General features: G+C 45.1%; 1 protein-coding gene across 3 annotated transcripts in view; it reads right to left on the reverse strand.

Moving 5' to 3' along the window:
• The window catches only part of ATP6V0A4 (ATPase H+ transporting V0 subunit a4), a 33,435-nt gene that overhangs the window by 9,315 nt on the left and 9,502 nt on the right, over positions 1-14,618 (reverse strand). For all 3 annotated transcript variants that reach the window (XM_061444962.1, XM_061444963.1, XM_061444961.1), the window contains exons 5-15: positions 14,324-14,449; positions 13,829-13,920; positions 12,644-12,770; positions 12,244-12,326; positions 7,715-7,808; positions 6,155-6,367; positions 5,587-5,737; positions 4,641-4,780; positions 4,150-4,307; positions 3,597-3,690; positions 325-443 (exon numbers count right to left, since the gene is read on the reverse strand). In XM_061444962.1, the coding sequence (XP_061300946.1) occupies positions 325-443; positions 3,597-3,690; positions 4,150-4,307; positions 4,641-4,780; positions 5,587-5,737; positions 6,155-6,367; positions 7,715-7,808; positions 12,244-12,326; positions 12,644-12,770; positions 13,829-13,920; positions 14,324-14,449 (1,397 nt within the window). The remainder of the gene's footprint in view (positions 1-324; positions 444-3,596; positions 3,691-4,149; positions 4,308-4,640; positions 4,781-5,586; positions 5,738-6,154; positions 6,368-7,714; positions 7,809-12,243; positions 12,327-12,643; positions 12,771-13,828; positions 13,921-14,323; positions 14,450-14,618) is intronic.

Here is a 14,618-nt window from a genome sequence, read left to right on the forward strand (position 1 = left end):
CCCATACATATATACAATGCAAATTTCAGCGTGGCAAGAATTATCGATAGTGGGAGGTGAGATTGTTTTTAAGCTAGTGCACTTCAGTATTTCTGCAGGATCAAGAATAAAAGAGAGAAAGTGATATTCTCCAAGAGAATATCTGCAATGAGACAGCTGTCCTTCCTGCCTTCAGACACAGCAGTCTGTACCAACAGTGATGTGAGTCAGTCAGTGCATGGGGCATTTCTGCTCGCACTGGGGAAAGGACAAAATTCAAGTCATTGGTCTGAGATATGAGGCTTTCTCCGAATGAAGTACACTAGATCAGTGAAACAAACTTACATGTGATTGAAGAGACTGAGAATCACCCCAAAAATCATGTGCACTATCCCTATGACAACTGACATCTTCATTTTGTAGGAGTTCAGGAAAGTCAGCTTGTTCGATGCAACATTCCAGATCTTTGGGGAAAGGAGCAGAGAGAGACAGAAAAACAAGATTTTCAGGTGTATGATCAATACCAGGTTTGTGAAAGTTCTTGCTTTGATACCACCCATTTATTCCTACCAATTCTAGTATGAAGATAAGAAGTGATGGAAATCTAGATGTTCCTTATAATACTTTTCACTCTGCCAAGCTTCCCATCTAAAAGGTAGAACCATAGAATCATAGAAGAGTTAGGGTTGGAAAGGACCTTAAGATCATCAAGTTCCAACCCCCCTGCCATGGGCAGGGACACCTCACACTAAACCATATCACCCAAGGCCTCGTCCAACCTGGTCTTGAACTCTGCCAGGGATGGAGCATTCACAACCTCCCTGGGCAACCCATTCCAGTGCCTCACCAGCCTAACAGGAAAGAATTTCCTCCTTATATCCAATCTAAACTTCCCCTGGTTAAGTTTTAACCCATTACCCCTTGTCCTGTCACTACAGCCCCTAATGTCCCTTCCCAGCATCCCCATAGGCCCCCTTCAGATACTGGAAGGCTGCTATGAGGTCTCCACGCAGCCTTCTCTTCTCCAGGCTGAACAGCCCCAACTTTCTCAGCCTATCTTCATATGGGAGGTGCTCCAGTCTCCTGATCATCCTCGTGGCCCTTCTCTGGACTTGTTCCAACAGTTCCATGTCCTTTTTATGTTGAGGACACCAGAACTGCACACAATACTCCAAGTGAGGTCTCACAAGAGCAGAGTAGAGGGGCAGGATCAGCTCCTTCGACCTGCTCGTCACGCTCCTTTTGATACAGCCCAGGATACAGTTGGCTTTCTGGGCTGTGAGCACACACTGAAGCTGGCTCATGTTCATTTTCTCATCGACCAGCACCCCCAAGTCCTTCTCCACAGGGCTGCTCTGAATCTCTTCTCTGCCCAACCTGTAGCTGTGCCTGGGATTGCTCTGACCCAGGTGTAGGACCTTGCACTTGGCATGGTTAAACTTCATGAGGTTGGCATCAGCCCACCTCACAAGCGTGTCGAGGTCCCTCTGGATGGCATTCCTTCCCTCCAGCGTATCAACCGAACCACACAGCTTGGTGTCATCGGCAAACTTGCTGAGGGCACACTCAATCCCACTGTCCATGTCAGCGACGAAGATGTTAAACAAGACCGGTCCCAACACCGATCCCTAAGGGACACCACTTGTTACTGGTCTCCAGCCAGACATTTGCCTTTAACCCTGACCCACAAACTCTCTGTGGACTGCTCACCTGTCCCCAGACAGAGTTCCATACTCTCCAGCCTATCCCTAACATAAAGGGCAACTCCCCCTCCCCACCTGCCTGGCCTGTCTTTCCTAAAGAGCCTGTAACCTTCCATTCCAACACTCCAGTCATAGGAGCCATCCCACCATGTTTCTGTGATGCCTATTATATCATACCCACATAGATGTGCACACATCTCTAATTTCTCTTGTTTGTTCCCCATGCTACGAGCGTTTGTATAGAGGCATCTGAGCCGAGCTCCAAATGAAGCCGGCTCATTGGCTGGAGCGGCTGGAATATCTCTACATTGCTCCAAGCATCTATTATAGGTGCTGGCAACTGAGTGGGCGTGTTGGGATAAAGTATTATCCTCATTTATCAGAGGAAATAACAGGGATTTAAAATTATGTAGTGACTTTGTTTCAGTCCTCCAGAAACCAATGCAAAGGTTGGTAGCAGAACCTAGATTTTTTCAGTGTCATTCCTTGCCTTTAGGAGGAGTCATATATCCTTTAGCAAAACCAGAAAGGATGAGAAAATCCCTCCTGCTGCTGTGGAAATCTGTTCCACCTTCAACAGAGTAGTACCCAGGGCAAAGCATGTTCAAGCTTTCTGTCTGAACAAGAAAAAAAGCTCATTCCAACACTTTGACCATTGAGATCAGATTATCATCTGCTTCTCTGCAGTAACTTTTCAGATGTGTTAGGATAGTAATCATACGCCTCTTCTCAGTCCTTTTTTATGCTACAGAGCTTCATGGCTGCTTCTCCTTTTTTCTAAAACTTTCTCGATCGCACAGTCTTCTGACCTCAGAGATAGTAAGTAGATACCTGTTTTCAGACACTTAGTACCTGAACAGAACGAAGACGGAATTATTTGGGAGCCAAAATACTAGTTTATAAGCCTTTGTCCAACATGCTTTGCCTCTTCTTTAGCTATGGAAGAGACTGCCTACCCTACTTACCTCAGGGTCCCTCTTTATTTTCCAAGATATACCTGAACCATCCTGTCAGGACTTGCAAAATGCAAAGAGTCATCTATCCTTCTGGGCAGATGACACTGGTAATTTCCACAGAGAGGGCCATACAAAGGCTGGTGCTTTCCAGTCCACACCTTCCGAGCCAGCAATCGTCAGCAATTCTTCCCTCCCAGCCAGGGCTATCAGCCTCTTGAGCAGGCAGCAGCCAGGGTCAAGGAGGGGCTAGCTTAGGTTAACCTAAATTAAGAATGTGTCAGGGCAACATACAGAAAATTCAGCTTCCTCTGTCAGGACTTGAGTGCCTATGTCCTGGACACAGCTTTAGAGCTGGGTTTATGAAAAACTTACTACAAGGTCAATGTCTGCAAACTGGGGCAAGCCAGTGTTTCTTTGTGTGACCAAATGAAATGAGCATACATCCAGCAAAGCACAGATTAACTGGCTAATATGGAGATTGAAACAGGAAAGCTTGATGTTAACAATTACAAGGCAAGAAAAAGGAAATAGGACACAGAGAAAAAAATGTGGATAAGTTAACTGATACTGGCATTTACTTCACACTTCATACAATAAATAGATTGCATGGAAATCAGGACTTTGCCTTCAGACCTGTGAGGTAGCTCTGGAATGGGTTAAGTACTCGAGAAAGGAAACTTGAGTCCAACAGTCTGGTAACAGGTCAGAGACTGCAGCACAAGACCACTTTCTGGCAAAATCAAAATTCATTCCTGCTTACCATTTTGCTACTGCTTGTGCAAAATGGTCAGCAATATACATATATCCTTGACTGAAGCATCATGACTATGTAAAGAACAAGCAAAGAGCAAGAGGCAAAGAGCAGAGCTCAGGAGACAGAGCAGGGAGCTACGATGTACCTGACATGTAGAAACAGAACTGAAATACAAATTATCTTAGAGCAATTTAATTTAATTACCGGATCTATTCCAAATGGATATGGATTTCCAGAGTAGACTCCTGGGACTGCTGGATCCAGCTGCAGCACCGTGTTGCCCAGAAGCACATCCTTGCTACAGGAGGAAAGGGAAATGACCTTTGCAGCTTAATCTCACCATATAAGCCTACAGTATATTTGTGAGATGTGCTGAGGGCTACCACATGGTATCTGTCACTGACTCCAGCCTTTCTGTGAACTGTTATCCTGGGCTTGTGTGTATGTGTGTTTGTAAATGGGTCCTACACAATGGCAGTCTCCATCACACTGATAATTCTCTATGCATTATTCCTGGACACCTGCAGATTTTTATGCACATCAGTGCCTGAACAAACAGTCATGTTCCCCGGGACTTTACATTTCCATTTCAATTTCAATAGTGAGCTCGTTTTGTGTGTGTCAGACAAAACCTCTGATACATTCATGACTGAATCCACAGCAGGGATTTCTTCCCTTCCCCACACAGGCAGTAGCTATGTCTTTCTTTCAAAGTCTACGCACTGCATTCGGTGTATTTTCACATTTAGCCACTTACTTCCAAGTGTTATTTTTAAACATGGGGATGATATGCCAGGAAGAGCCAAAGATGTTGAACGATTTGGAGAAACAGTCATTGTAGATGAAGCCAGTGTACATGGAGAATATGCCCATGAGCAGGATCAGGTAGCGCCCACTAAAAAAGGTGTTCCAGATCTGCAGGAAGAGAAGGCAGTGCCAGTCACCAAAGTACCTGCAGTCCCATCAAACGGTGGGCCTTAGCCAACAGGAGACATGACTGATCTATCAATATACAAAGATTCATAAGAAACTCCAGGTCCCTTGGGCCCATTCAGGTCTCTGTGTAGAAGGAGACAGAATTATTTGTCAAATCCCTGCCTCACAAGAATCTTTGAAGGATCTCCACTCATCCTTTGGGAGGCTGGATGTCTCCTTTATCAAATGGGGATGATGAGCTTTTTCCTACACTAATGGGGATGATGAGCCTTTTCCTACACTAATGGGGTGCACTAGCTCCCTGGTACTCACCTCATTAGTGCTTTTCTGGGCCAGAAGGCTCTTTTCATTAATGACCATCCAGAGTGCAAAGCCCAGCATGACAGCGCCGTGGCCACAATCCCCAAACATCACAGCAAACAAGAAGGGGAAGGTAACGATAGTGTATGGAGCTGCAGGAAGGAAAAGACAAGAAGCTCAGCCCCTCCTAAACAAAAAGGCCTCAGCAGAGAAGCAGTCCATCCCACTCGCCCATTCCTCAGTGCAGCTGTCCTTAAAGGCCTCCACGATCCCTCCCCTACTCACCAAGTAGTCAGAGCTAGTACAGAACTAGCTTTATCATCAGATTGTCAGTATGACCTCCATCTTCCCTGCAATTTTGGTTTTCATTTCTTGTCTCACCATAATAAAAACCATGCGTAGACAACTGCATTCTGTTTTGTAACAGAATGATGTACCTGAAGTTTACTATCATTATGTTTCTCAGTCTTAGCCTCAACAATCTGAGTTCATCCAACCCTTCCTATGGTCCCCCCTTTCTAGGTTTCTGTTCATTCTCAGTGGTCTCTTTGAGATTCCCTACCATTATTTCATGCTTTTATCAGGTCCTTTAGAGCTTTTTTTTTTGCCTCAGCATGATGAACTCAACTCATCATGCTGAGGCAAAATATTATATTTGCCTTGTGAATTTAGGTCTTCTCCTCAGAGGTGCTACATCACCATTTGTTCCCCATCCTGTATTTGTGCTATTATTTTGTAGTTATTATTTCTGCCACAATCAATCACTGAAGACTGAAGGCCAAATTCTTTGCCTGAGAAAATACATGCCTATACACCAAACAGTTTCACTTTTTACCACTAGAAAATATCGTTCAGATATCTCAATCACCAATGAATGAATCCTTTAGGATAGGGACAGAGCTCAAAGGCTTTACTTTAGCTCTAGCAAGCCAGATGCAGGCAGATGAGTGTTTCTCACCTGGGTTAATTTCTCTGTAGTTGCCCACACCATATGCATCCACAATGTTCTGAAATCCTGCTGTGAACTTGTTGGTCCTGTTGAAGGTGGGTGGTGCCAGCCTGGTATGTACAGCGGTAAGGATAGGAGCAATAGTAGAGCCACTGCGCTCCTGCAAACCCAGTGACAAGGACAGACACAGTCAGGGTGGTTAGCAGAGAAGAATCAGCCCTGCAGCACTACAGTTTGTGTCCAAACACATGCAGGCAGCAACACAAAAGCTAGGCTCAAGAGTGTTATACCTCAACCCTTTTTCTAATATCCAGATTTTTCCATATTCTGTGCTATTGATTTGTTCAGGGAAAGCTGCCAGCACTGCTGACTCATGGGTCAATCACAAACCTGCTAAGATTTAATGCTGACCTTAAACTCCCTGAGGCCAAGCAGTCATGCAACAACCTCTACTTTAATTAAAACAGAAAAGGGAACGCAGCATTAGGGTAACAAAGAGAAGTCTGTTCATACGGTCAACATATAAACAATAAAGTTTGGGTGAGATCTTAAGGGATCCAAAATGTTGGTCTCTTACCATTCCCTGCTGGAGAGCTCTTTTTATCCGGCTAGCATCAGTCACTGGGAACCAGATCTCTGCAATGACGCACTGCTGGGTGACGTCAATGTTACAGCAATTCAGGATGTGGTAGACGGCCTTTATTTTCTTCACCTTGATCCTCCAGGACCACAAGTTTTCTGCTGCCTCATGCAGCAGTCGCTGGCGATGAGACTTGGTTTGGTCTATCACCTGTAGGCACAACACAGTCAATGCCTGAGACAGGAAAGGTATAGGCAGCATGATCTATGCAGCCGTTATTTGGGGAAGGCTGCTGGAAGAGGGTTGTGGAAAGGGAGGGATTTGCATGAATGTGTGGAGTATCCTGGAGGACAGTGTGTGCAGATCTGAACACAGGACTGCTTGACACCAGGTGCACAATGGTGTTTACTAAGGACTTTCCCTGCATGGTCTCAAGCCTCTGTAAATGTAGAGGAGATCATTGGGAGTTACTGAGCTGTGGGATTGGCCATGCACTCCCACCCTGCCATCTCCTGCAAGCAGCTCTATGCCATTAACTTGGGGCACATCACATCCATGAGTGTGCCGGCACTGCCAGAGCTAAAGCTCATGGCCCTGGTGGAACCTCCATGCATGATGTGTCCACCACAACCCTGCTGAATAAATGGGTGATGGAGATAATGTATTTATGGACGCGTGTGGTCTACAAGTTCTGGAGAAACCTGGCTGCCCATGATGCTCATAAGTGAAAGTCAGTTTGGAAGCAGTCAGTCACAGGTGTTCACAAGAGGGATGACAGCAGGATGTCAACTGCCAGATGGGCCACCACAGGCAAAAAGGGCTTCCATTTCCTCTGACCTTGGGATCCACTGACCGTCATGTGAGACAATACAAAGGTTACAGGCAGAAGTCCCTCCCAAATGTGTGAATTCCTAGTACCCTATGTTGATACACAAGCTAGAGTACCCATAACAACTGAACTTGTCATTTTTCAGCCCTGTGTTAAATGTTGGAATAAAGAGGTTGGATACTTCTACAACAGCAGTACTGGCTTTCTACTGCTAGTGTGACAAGCACCCAAGATTTCCTCAGTAAAGAAAACCTAATTTAAACATAAAAGAAATCCTTAGAGTACTACAGTTGTGACCAAACAACTTTGTGAGCTGCTGTAAGATCTAGGTGAAACCACTTTGGACCACGTGCAATTTGGTTACAATACCTACAGCCTGCTGATGACCTTAAATCCCATCTTGTAGCCCCCTATCATAAAGTTTAAACCTCTGACCTCTGCATGGCTAACAGCAGCAAGAGTTTTTGGGTTCCTCAGATGGAAGGCAGTCCCGCAGCAGCTCCCAGGGGATATAAATGGGCAGTGCAGAGCACAATCACGTCTCCACAACCAGTGGGAGGACCACTCCTGGGCTGATGGCTTCAGGCCCAGCCACCAGCCAGCTCCTCACAGCCAGCTCCCAAACCAAGTCTGGGATCTGGCCATGGCCACAGAGAGTCAGACAGGACAAATGTCTGGGCAGGTCCCGCTTGCGGGATTCAGACCCCGGTAAAACTGCTGCCACTTACTGTGTTTAAGTCCTCGATCCTTGTGTTGACTCCATCAAGCATTTCTCGGCGCTCAGTGACAGACTCCGGACAGGGATAGACTGTGGCATGGAATCTAGCCTCAGTAAGAGAGAAATGAGAAACACCATTTATTTGACTGAGTTTTCTTCCTCTTGACGTTTTTCAGCTCAATAGGTGGGGAAAACATCTGTTAATGGGCCACTTTATTCCTTATCCAGTAGTATAGTCATCTTACATAACACAAAGTTGTGTCTGGCCTCCCAGAAAGGTCAGAAAAGGTACATTTATTTCTTCATAACAAAAACGATCCTTTTGCTTCTTCTAGCTGAAAAAACAGTCTCTGTCTCAGGTGCTACAAGTTACATGATACTTACTATACACAGTGGTCAGCACCTCCGGCATGTCCACAAGCTGCTTGAGCAGCACAGAGCCACAGAAAAACCCACCGTGGCAAAGGCAGCTCCTTTAACACAGTAGCCAACAGATGTCCCTCTTGCACTGACGCTGGAAAAATACCTCGTCCCTGTCTCTGCACTACCGTATTCCAGTCACTGGGAGAAGGCATCAGCTGAGCTACTGCTGCAAGCAAGAAAACACTCTGCCTGCCTGCAGGCTGTGGAAGTGAAGAACTGTCAAAATAAAGGTAGAAAACAAAAAGAAAAACAAAAAGACTGTATTTCCAGGGTGAAACAAAAGCAGGATGATTGTACAGCCAGCTCTTGAATTCTGGGCCGTCTATTTGGCTAGACAGCTTGGGAGCAAGGGAATGATGGGTGAGAGCGGTAGCTTTTATGTCAGCTTAGATGTGGCCAGGCCAGTAGAAATGCTTTTATAAGCCTATCCCTAAGGCTGTATTTGGGAGATTCATAGAATCACAGAATACTTAGGGTTGGAAAGGATCTTAAGATCATCTAGTTCTAACCCCCTGCCATGGGCAGGGACACCTCACACTAAACCATGTCACCCAAGGCTCTGTCTGATTCAGCTGTCTTGTTTAGGATGGTATAATTTGGGTTTCTAATACGTGAGTGAAGGTCTTAACCCCGTGCAGGTGTTGTATACTGCTTCACCTGTAATATGCAATACGACTTTCTCTAGTACAACTACAAGTCATACCTGTGTAAAGGTGCTTACACTAGTACAGCACAATGCGATATTGTAAAGCCATTATGCGAACCCAATACAGCCAATTAGAAATAAGTTGCATGTCTCTCTGAAAAATGTACAGCTACCTGTTCTGCCTGCAAAACAAGTCCCAGAGTATACTTCATGCATGAACAGCAGGCACAAGGAGTTCCCACTGGGACACTGCAGATCACAAGGTGCTGCACAAGGATCTGTGCCTACCAGCTTCAATGGAACTGCGGTGCTACAGTAACTAAAATAGCAGAGACCCCTCATCTTTTTTCTGTAGTGCTTGTGCCAGCCCTGACACTTCAAGGGCATTGTAGTAAATGTTGTCCAATATTGCCTCAACAGGTTTGCAGGAAGGGATCTCCTCTTTACAGAGTGGAGATCTGCCCACCTAAGGCCGCACATCTACCATCCTGCAGCAGACTTACGCTGAGTTAGGGTTGCAGAAGGGCTGCCTTTCTGCATATGAGATGAATTAAAAGAAGATGTCACAGGGTCATGGGGGTCTATCCCTGTTTAAGAGACAAAAATGTACATGCTCTGTGTACAGATAAGCATAACGTGCTGGCTTTGTCTGATCACAGAATATGTCACCACCTGCCTTCCAAAATCAGTTCCAGCACACACACAAGTGAGGACAGTTGCAAATCGAATAAAACATGTTGCGGTTTCCAAGAGATCAGAACAGAACCATGTTCAATGACAGCACGCGATCTTCTGCTAAACTTCCCTTTCCAGAATTGAATCTCTCCTTACTCAACACCTGATATTCATTTCCAAAGGTTATTCACCCTACCTAATTATTTCCATCTTCTTATTCTTCACAGCTCTTAGTTAATTTTTAATAAGGATTTTTAATCAAACTTGATAGCTTATTCCTCCATGCTGTACAGTTCCCCCATTTCCAATAATGTTATAGCAGCACTGTTGCTTTGATGTTTTAACAGCCATTTTGCATACTGAGTATCAGCTTTGCCCTAATGGCACAGACATCTCTCAAAGCTCCGGGAGAATTCAGCAGGGAATCCTTACATTGATAAACCCAGTTTAGTATTCACATTAGCACTGAGGCAGCCGCAAGAAAAGGAAGAAGAGAAAAATTCCTACATTTTCCTCCTCCCTGCTCCCTCTACACCTTCCACTAATAAATTTGTGCATGGACTTAATGCTCATGAAATTGGCAGACTAATGTTACCAATTAGAGTCAAGCAGGGACTACAAACGTAACCTGAGGCACACTGCTCTGCAAACAAATCTTAGCCTGCCTTGCAGGAGACTGGCTTATACCAGTCCCATGATTTTTGCAGGGTATTTACTTGTCATGAATGATGACTTAGTGCTAAGCAGAAATGTCCTGCTGGGGCTGGAATGACAGTGCCATCTGCTTTAGGTACAGTTAACCCTGCCTTAAAGATGGACGAGACCAAAATAACTTTGCTTGTGTTCCAGGGATGACTGATGGCCCACAGAGCACAAAAGAAGAATCACGGGATTAATACATTTAAAAAACTGCCACTCAGCAAAACATTCCTATATGCATGCATATTAACAAGCAAAAGATTTGAAAGGGAGGAAGAAAAAAAGAGAAGATGACTTCAAGGGTAGCCTGATTACCTGGCAATAAACAAAAACTAGCGCACTAGCACTGCAAAGGATATCCTGTGAATTTGTCTTAGGTAGGTATGTTTTCCTTCAGTTACAAGAGGCTGAGAGAAACTAGTCCAAGTTCCTTTCTATGAACCTACCACCACATCCATGCTGGTAACTTATAACAACTTTGCACATGGTGGCCCACCCTTCAGGCATCTGCTCATGCTCCCAGCTGCACCCTGCTGCAGAAGGTCATGCCTCCAGCTTGGATGATTCCGGGTTCAATCAATACTGAAAATGTTGACAGGAATTGCATTGCCTGTTCTTTTACTCCCACCCCAGTAAAAGAAATAAAAAAAAATAAAAAAAAAATAGTATTGTGCTTTTGACTCCAGGGAATTTAAATTGCTGCAGGGGAAGGAAATGGAAAATAAAATCCTCCAAAATGCAGCACCTGCAGCATTCTGTGGGCAACCCCAGTCAGCTCTGAATGTATGGACAACTTGTAAGGCTATCAGCACAGGGGCAGATGCAATGGGAAATGGTCACCACCAGCAACTGACTATGAGTGCAGAAAGAGAGAAGGGTACTGAACAGCATCTAAAAAGCAGGTAAGTAAATGGGCCATAGGCAGGAAACTGTAATCCAGAAGGAGAATGAGACTCATACTGGCAGCAGCAAGCTGATCCTGCACAGTGGTGATGGCAGAACTCCCTCCATGTCTGAGGTTCAGGATCAGAAATGAGTGACTGAGAGCTGGGAGTCTTCCCCAAGATGGCCATGCTCCCACGGCTGCTTCATAGAGATGCCCACTTCGGGAGTGCTGAATTGCTCTCAGAATGAGCACTGCCCTTCACTGCCTATAGGTGGCATCTTGCAGGACCCCCATTTCTAACGCAGGAGTTGCTAATAGTCTAGTCCCCAGGGATCTGTCGCTTCATGGGACTGAACTCAGCTATCCCAGCTGTATGAACTGATCTTCCTGCTTTTATTCTGATTAAATGCAGGATGTAAGGAAAGACCTGCCTTAAGTGCACAGGTCGGGTAAGAGCAATTGCTCACCCCCTCCCTGTGACCTTATGCAGCCCACAGGTGCTTGGCTGACCCCACTTGTCCAAGGGGATATACCTGAAATGGATTTGGTGACAACAGGCAGATCCTGTCGTCAAATCTGTTTTACACCGCAACGAAGCCCATTGGTCATCAGCGTTATGAAAGAGTAACAAAACATTCAACCTGAATTATCTTTTCAAGATGCTTAACAGGGTGGAAACAAGTCAGGTTGCATGAAGCTTTCATTTCTTTCCTGGGCTCTATCTCTGATTACACAGATATTGCTCAAAGGCCTTGGGAAAGGACTGAATAAACTACAGCATCCTCTTTTCCATGATGGAATGCAGGAAAGCTTGAGAACAGGTTGGGGATTACCATGCTCCTAGTGCCCAAGTTAGGGCCCCTGGTTTTCAGGGGAAGGATGCTGAGTATTTCTTAAAAAAAAGGCCCCTTTAAGATCTCCCAAGTTAAAAGCCTAATGAGTGAAGCTTGAAGACCTTTAAGTCACTTTGGAAAATTTAGGACATCAATTCCAAGTGCCAAGGTGATGGATACCTTTCATAATTAGGAGCAGCAGAGCTGAGGAGCAGAAGGAAGGTCAGTGGCAGAGCTGACTGCTGGAGAGCTGGAGATCTGGAGAGCTGATTTCCAGCTCCAAAATCAGCCATCCTGAGCTGACAGGTAAATACCTCCATGGGAGTCTGCCATGGACGTACTTACTTGCCTCTGCCTTGCCCACAGGCCTGCCTTACCCGTCACAAATCTTCTTGACTTTTTGCTTAAGCTGCTCTCCTTGATAGAAGATAATGAACACATTCTTCTTCATCTCTTCTCTCTGCAACATAATTCAAGCAGAATTTGATCCTACCCAGAGCAAAGGGTCCCTGTAACACAGCCACCTTGCTAGGGTTCACAAGCATCTTAACCAGGCAGGAAAAATAAGCGTCAATAATGGCAAAAAGTGAAAGCAATGTCTAAGAAACTTATTCCACCCTCAAACCTTCCCACCTTTGTTCTACAGGCGCCTTCAGACAGACACCCAGCTCTGGTGAGGCAGCTGGTGCTGCAGCACAGCCAGGGCACCAGTTTGGTTCCTGCATGTCACAAACATGCATGAGGAGTAGCATGAAGCAATAACAGGTTGGCACCTACTGTCACAGGGTCTTCCAGGGCGGTATCCATTTCAGTGTACCTCAGGTAGACATTTCCTCTGCAGGCTCGCCACAGTAAACGCTCAAAGTGTACCATCCTTTCCCTCCTGATTACCCCTGCAGTGAATCTGAGCAGAGTTAAAAGATAAATAAATTACAAGACCATTCTAAGTCGTTTAGGACCTGTAGCACAAATTATTTTACAGTCTCTTGTTTTCTAGTCCATGATAGCCATGGTGCTGGTGTAAACACTACTAGGAAAGAAGTCCTTGCTCAAGCCTGGCCCTTGTCTCCATCTGCTGACTTTATCCTGTTGCTCTTTCTTTTAAACATTCTAAGTCCTCCCCAGACCAACAGAAAAAGAAGAGATGAGACAATCCTAGCTAGAAATAGAGGAACAGATTGAGGCTTAAAGTCACACACAAAGTGCCTGAATGACAGAGGAAGAAGGCAGCTATTCTGAAGTGGTGGTTTATCTTTACTCCCTCCTGTTTTCCTTTTCCCAGAAAGCACTAGACTGCACCTTTGCAGCATGACATGCTGGTATACACCCACCAAGGCAAGTCCTCTGCAGGCATATGTTTGCTTATAAGAGTTGAACAGGACTTCAGAAATAGCAGCATGAGCAGATAAAAACACTAGCCTGGAGGATCACTATCAGCAACTTTCACCACACCTAGCTGATATATACACAAGAAAAAGCTGTTTGAGTCTATGCTGTCCACTGAATTACCATTAGCAATACGCACAGTGGTGTTTCTACTCTCTTATCTCTCACCCTCAGTGCCTCGCTGCTTTCTATCACAGACAAAGCCCACTGCAAGCAACCTTACAGCTTTTCAGCTTTTTGTGTGCTTAGACATCCATCCCTAAGAAGCAGGCTGGTAGCCAGATGTCTGTATCCAGAAGCCACAGGTGAGATGTCAATTTTCAATCAATACCTACTAGGGGGTCACTGAAACTGGTGGCCTGAAAGTGAAAGTCCATTTGTCCCACTGATCCATAACTTGACCATAGTTTTAATGATAACTTTGGAGGACAGTCGCTCTTTCATCTTCATTAAACAGCGATGCTGGAGGGGCTGGTAAGCAACCTCTGCTAAAAAGCCTAAGGAAGTGTACCAGTGTGAGAGCAATGAAGTGCAGGTGGGAAGCCTTCCCAGGCTGGGGCCATCACCAATACACACCCCAGCTTGGCAGCTGCAGCAGGAGTGCTTTTCAGCTCCAGCAGTCCAGATGTGTCTTCACTGAAGAAATCATCTGGCAGATTGGTTTCTGCCTGGAAAACATTAGTTTAAAAAAAAAAAACAAAACAACATTCAGCATTTCCAGCTTGAAAACTCTTTTCATGTTTTTCTCCTGACATTTTCTCCCCAAAGTTAGCTTTCCACAAAGATTTAGACCAAAGGAAAAAGAATAGGTGAATTGCATCTTAGCAAACAAAAAGCATAAATGCAGTTTTCAAAGAGATCTGGGAACCAATTTCTTGAGCCCCATTGACTTACGGAGCAACGCAGGCTCCAAAGTGACTGCGGTGCTTTTGCAAACATATCTTACTGGCTTGTGGTAAAGTCTGATGGGTTTTGACTAAAACTCAGTAATAGCAACACATGCCAAATGAAAATACCAACACTTTTAGGAACCTTCCCCATCTCTGATAGAAAAGCAAAGAGGCCTCTCACCTCAAAGAAGTCCTGAGTTTTTTTCAGCAGATGTTTGAGCTCCATCAGCTCAAGGAAGTTCTGCTTCAGTGTTTGCTGGTTCTGGTTGGCTTCCAGCAGCTCAGCTTCAAATTTCTCCAGCACCATCTGTTTAGGGTCCAAGCATATCCATAAAAACTCTGAAGGAGACCAATGCTTCAGGTAATACCACCTCTCAAACAGATGGTTGGGGTTTTTTCCAGGAGGGAATACAGAAATGTTCAATGAGCAATTTTGTTTTTAATAAACACCGCGCTTGTAGGAAGATATTCATCAA

The sequence above is a fragment of the Pezoporus flaviventris genome, unplaced genomic scaffold (genome assembly GCF_033815535.1).
Source record: "Pezoporus flaviventris isolate CSIRO_AGI_PZ_B2104156 unplaced genomic scaffold, CSIRO_AGI_Pfla_v1 ptg000002l, whole genome shotgun sequence".
Taxonomy (NCBI): Eukaryota; Metazoa; Chordata; class Aves; order Psittaciformes; family Psittacidae; genus Pezoporus; species Pezoporus flaviventris.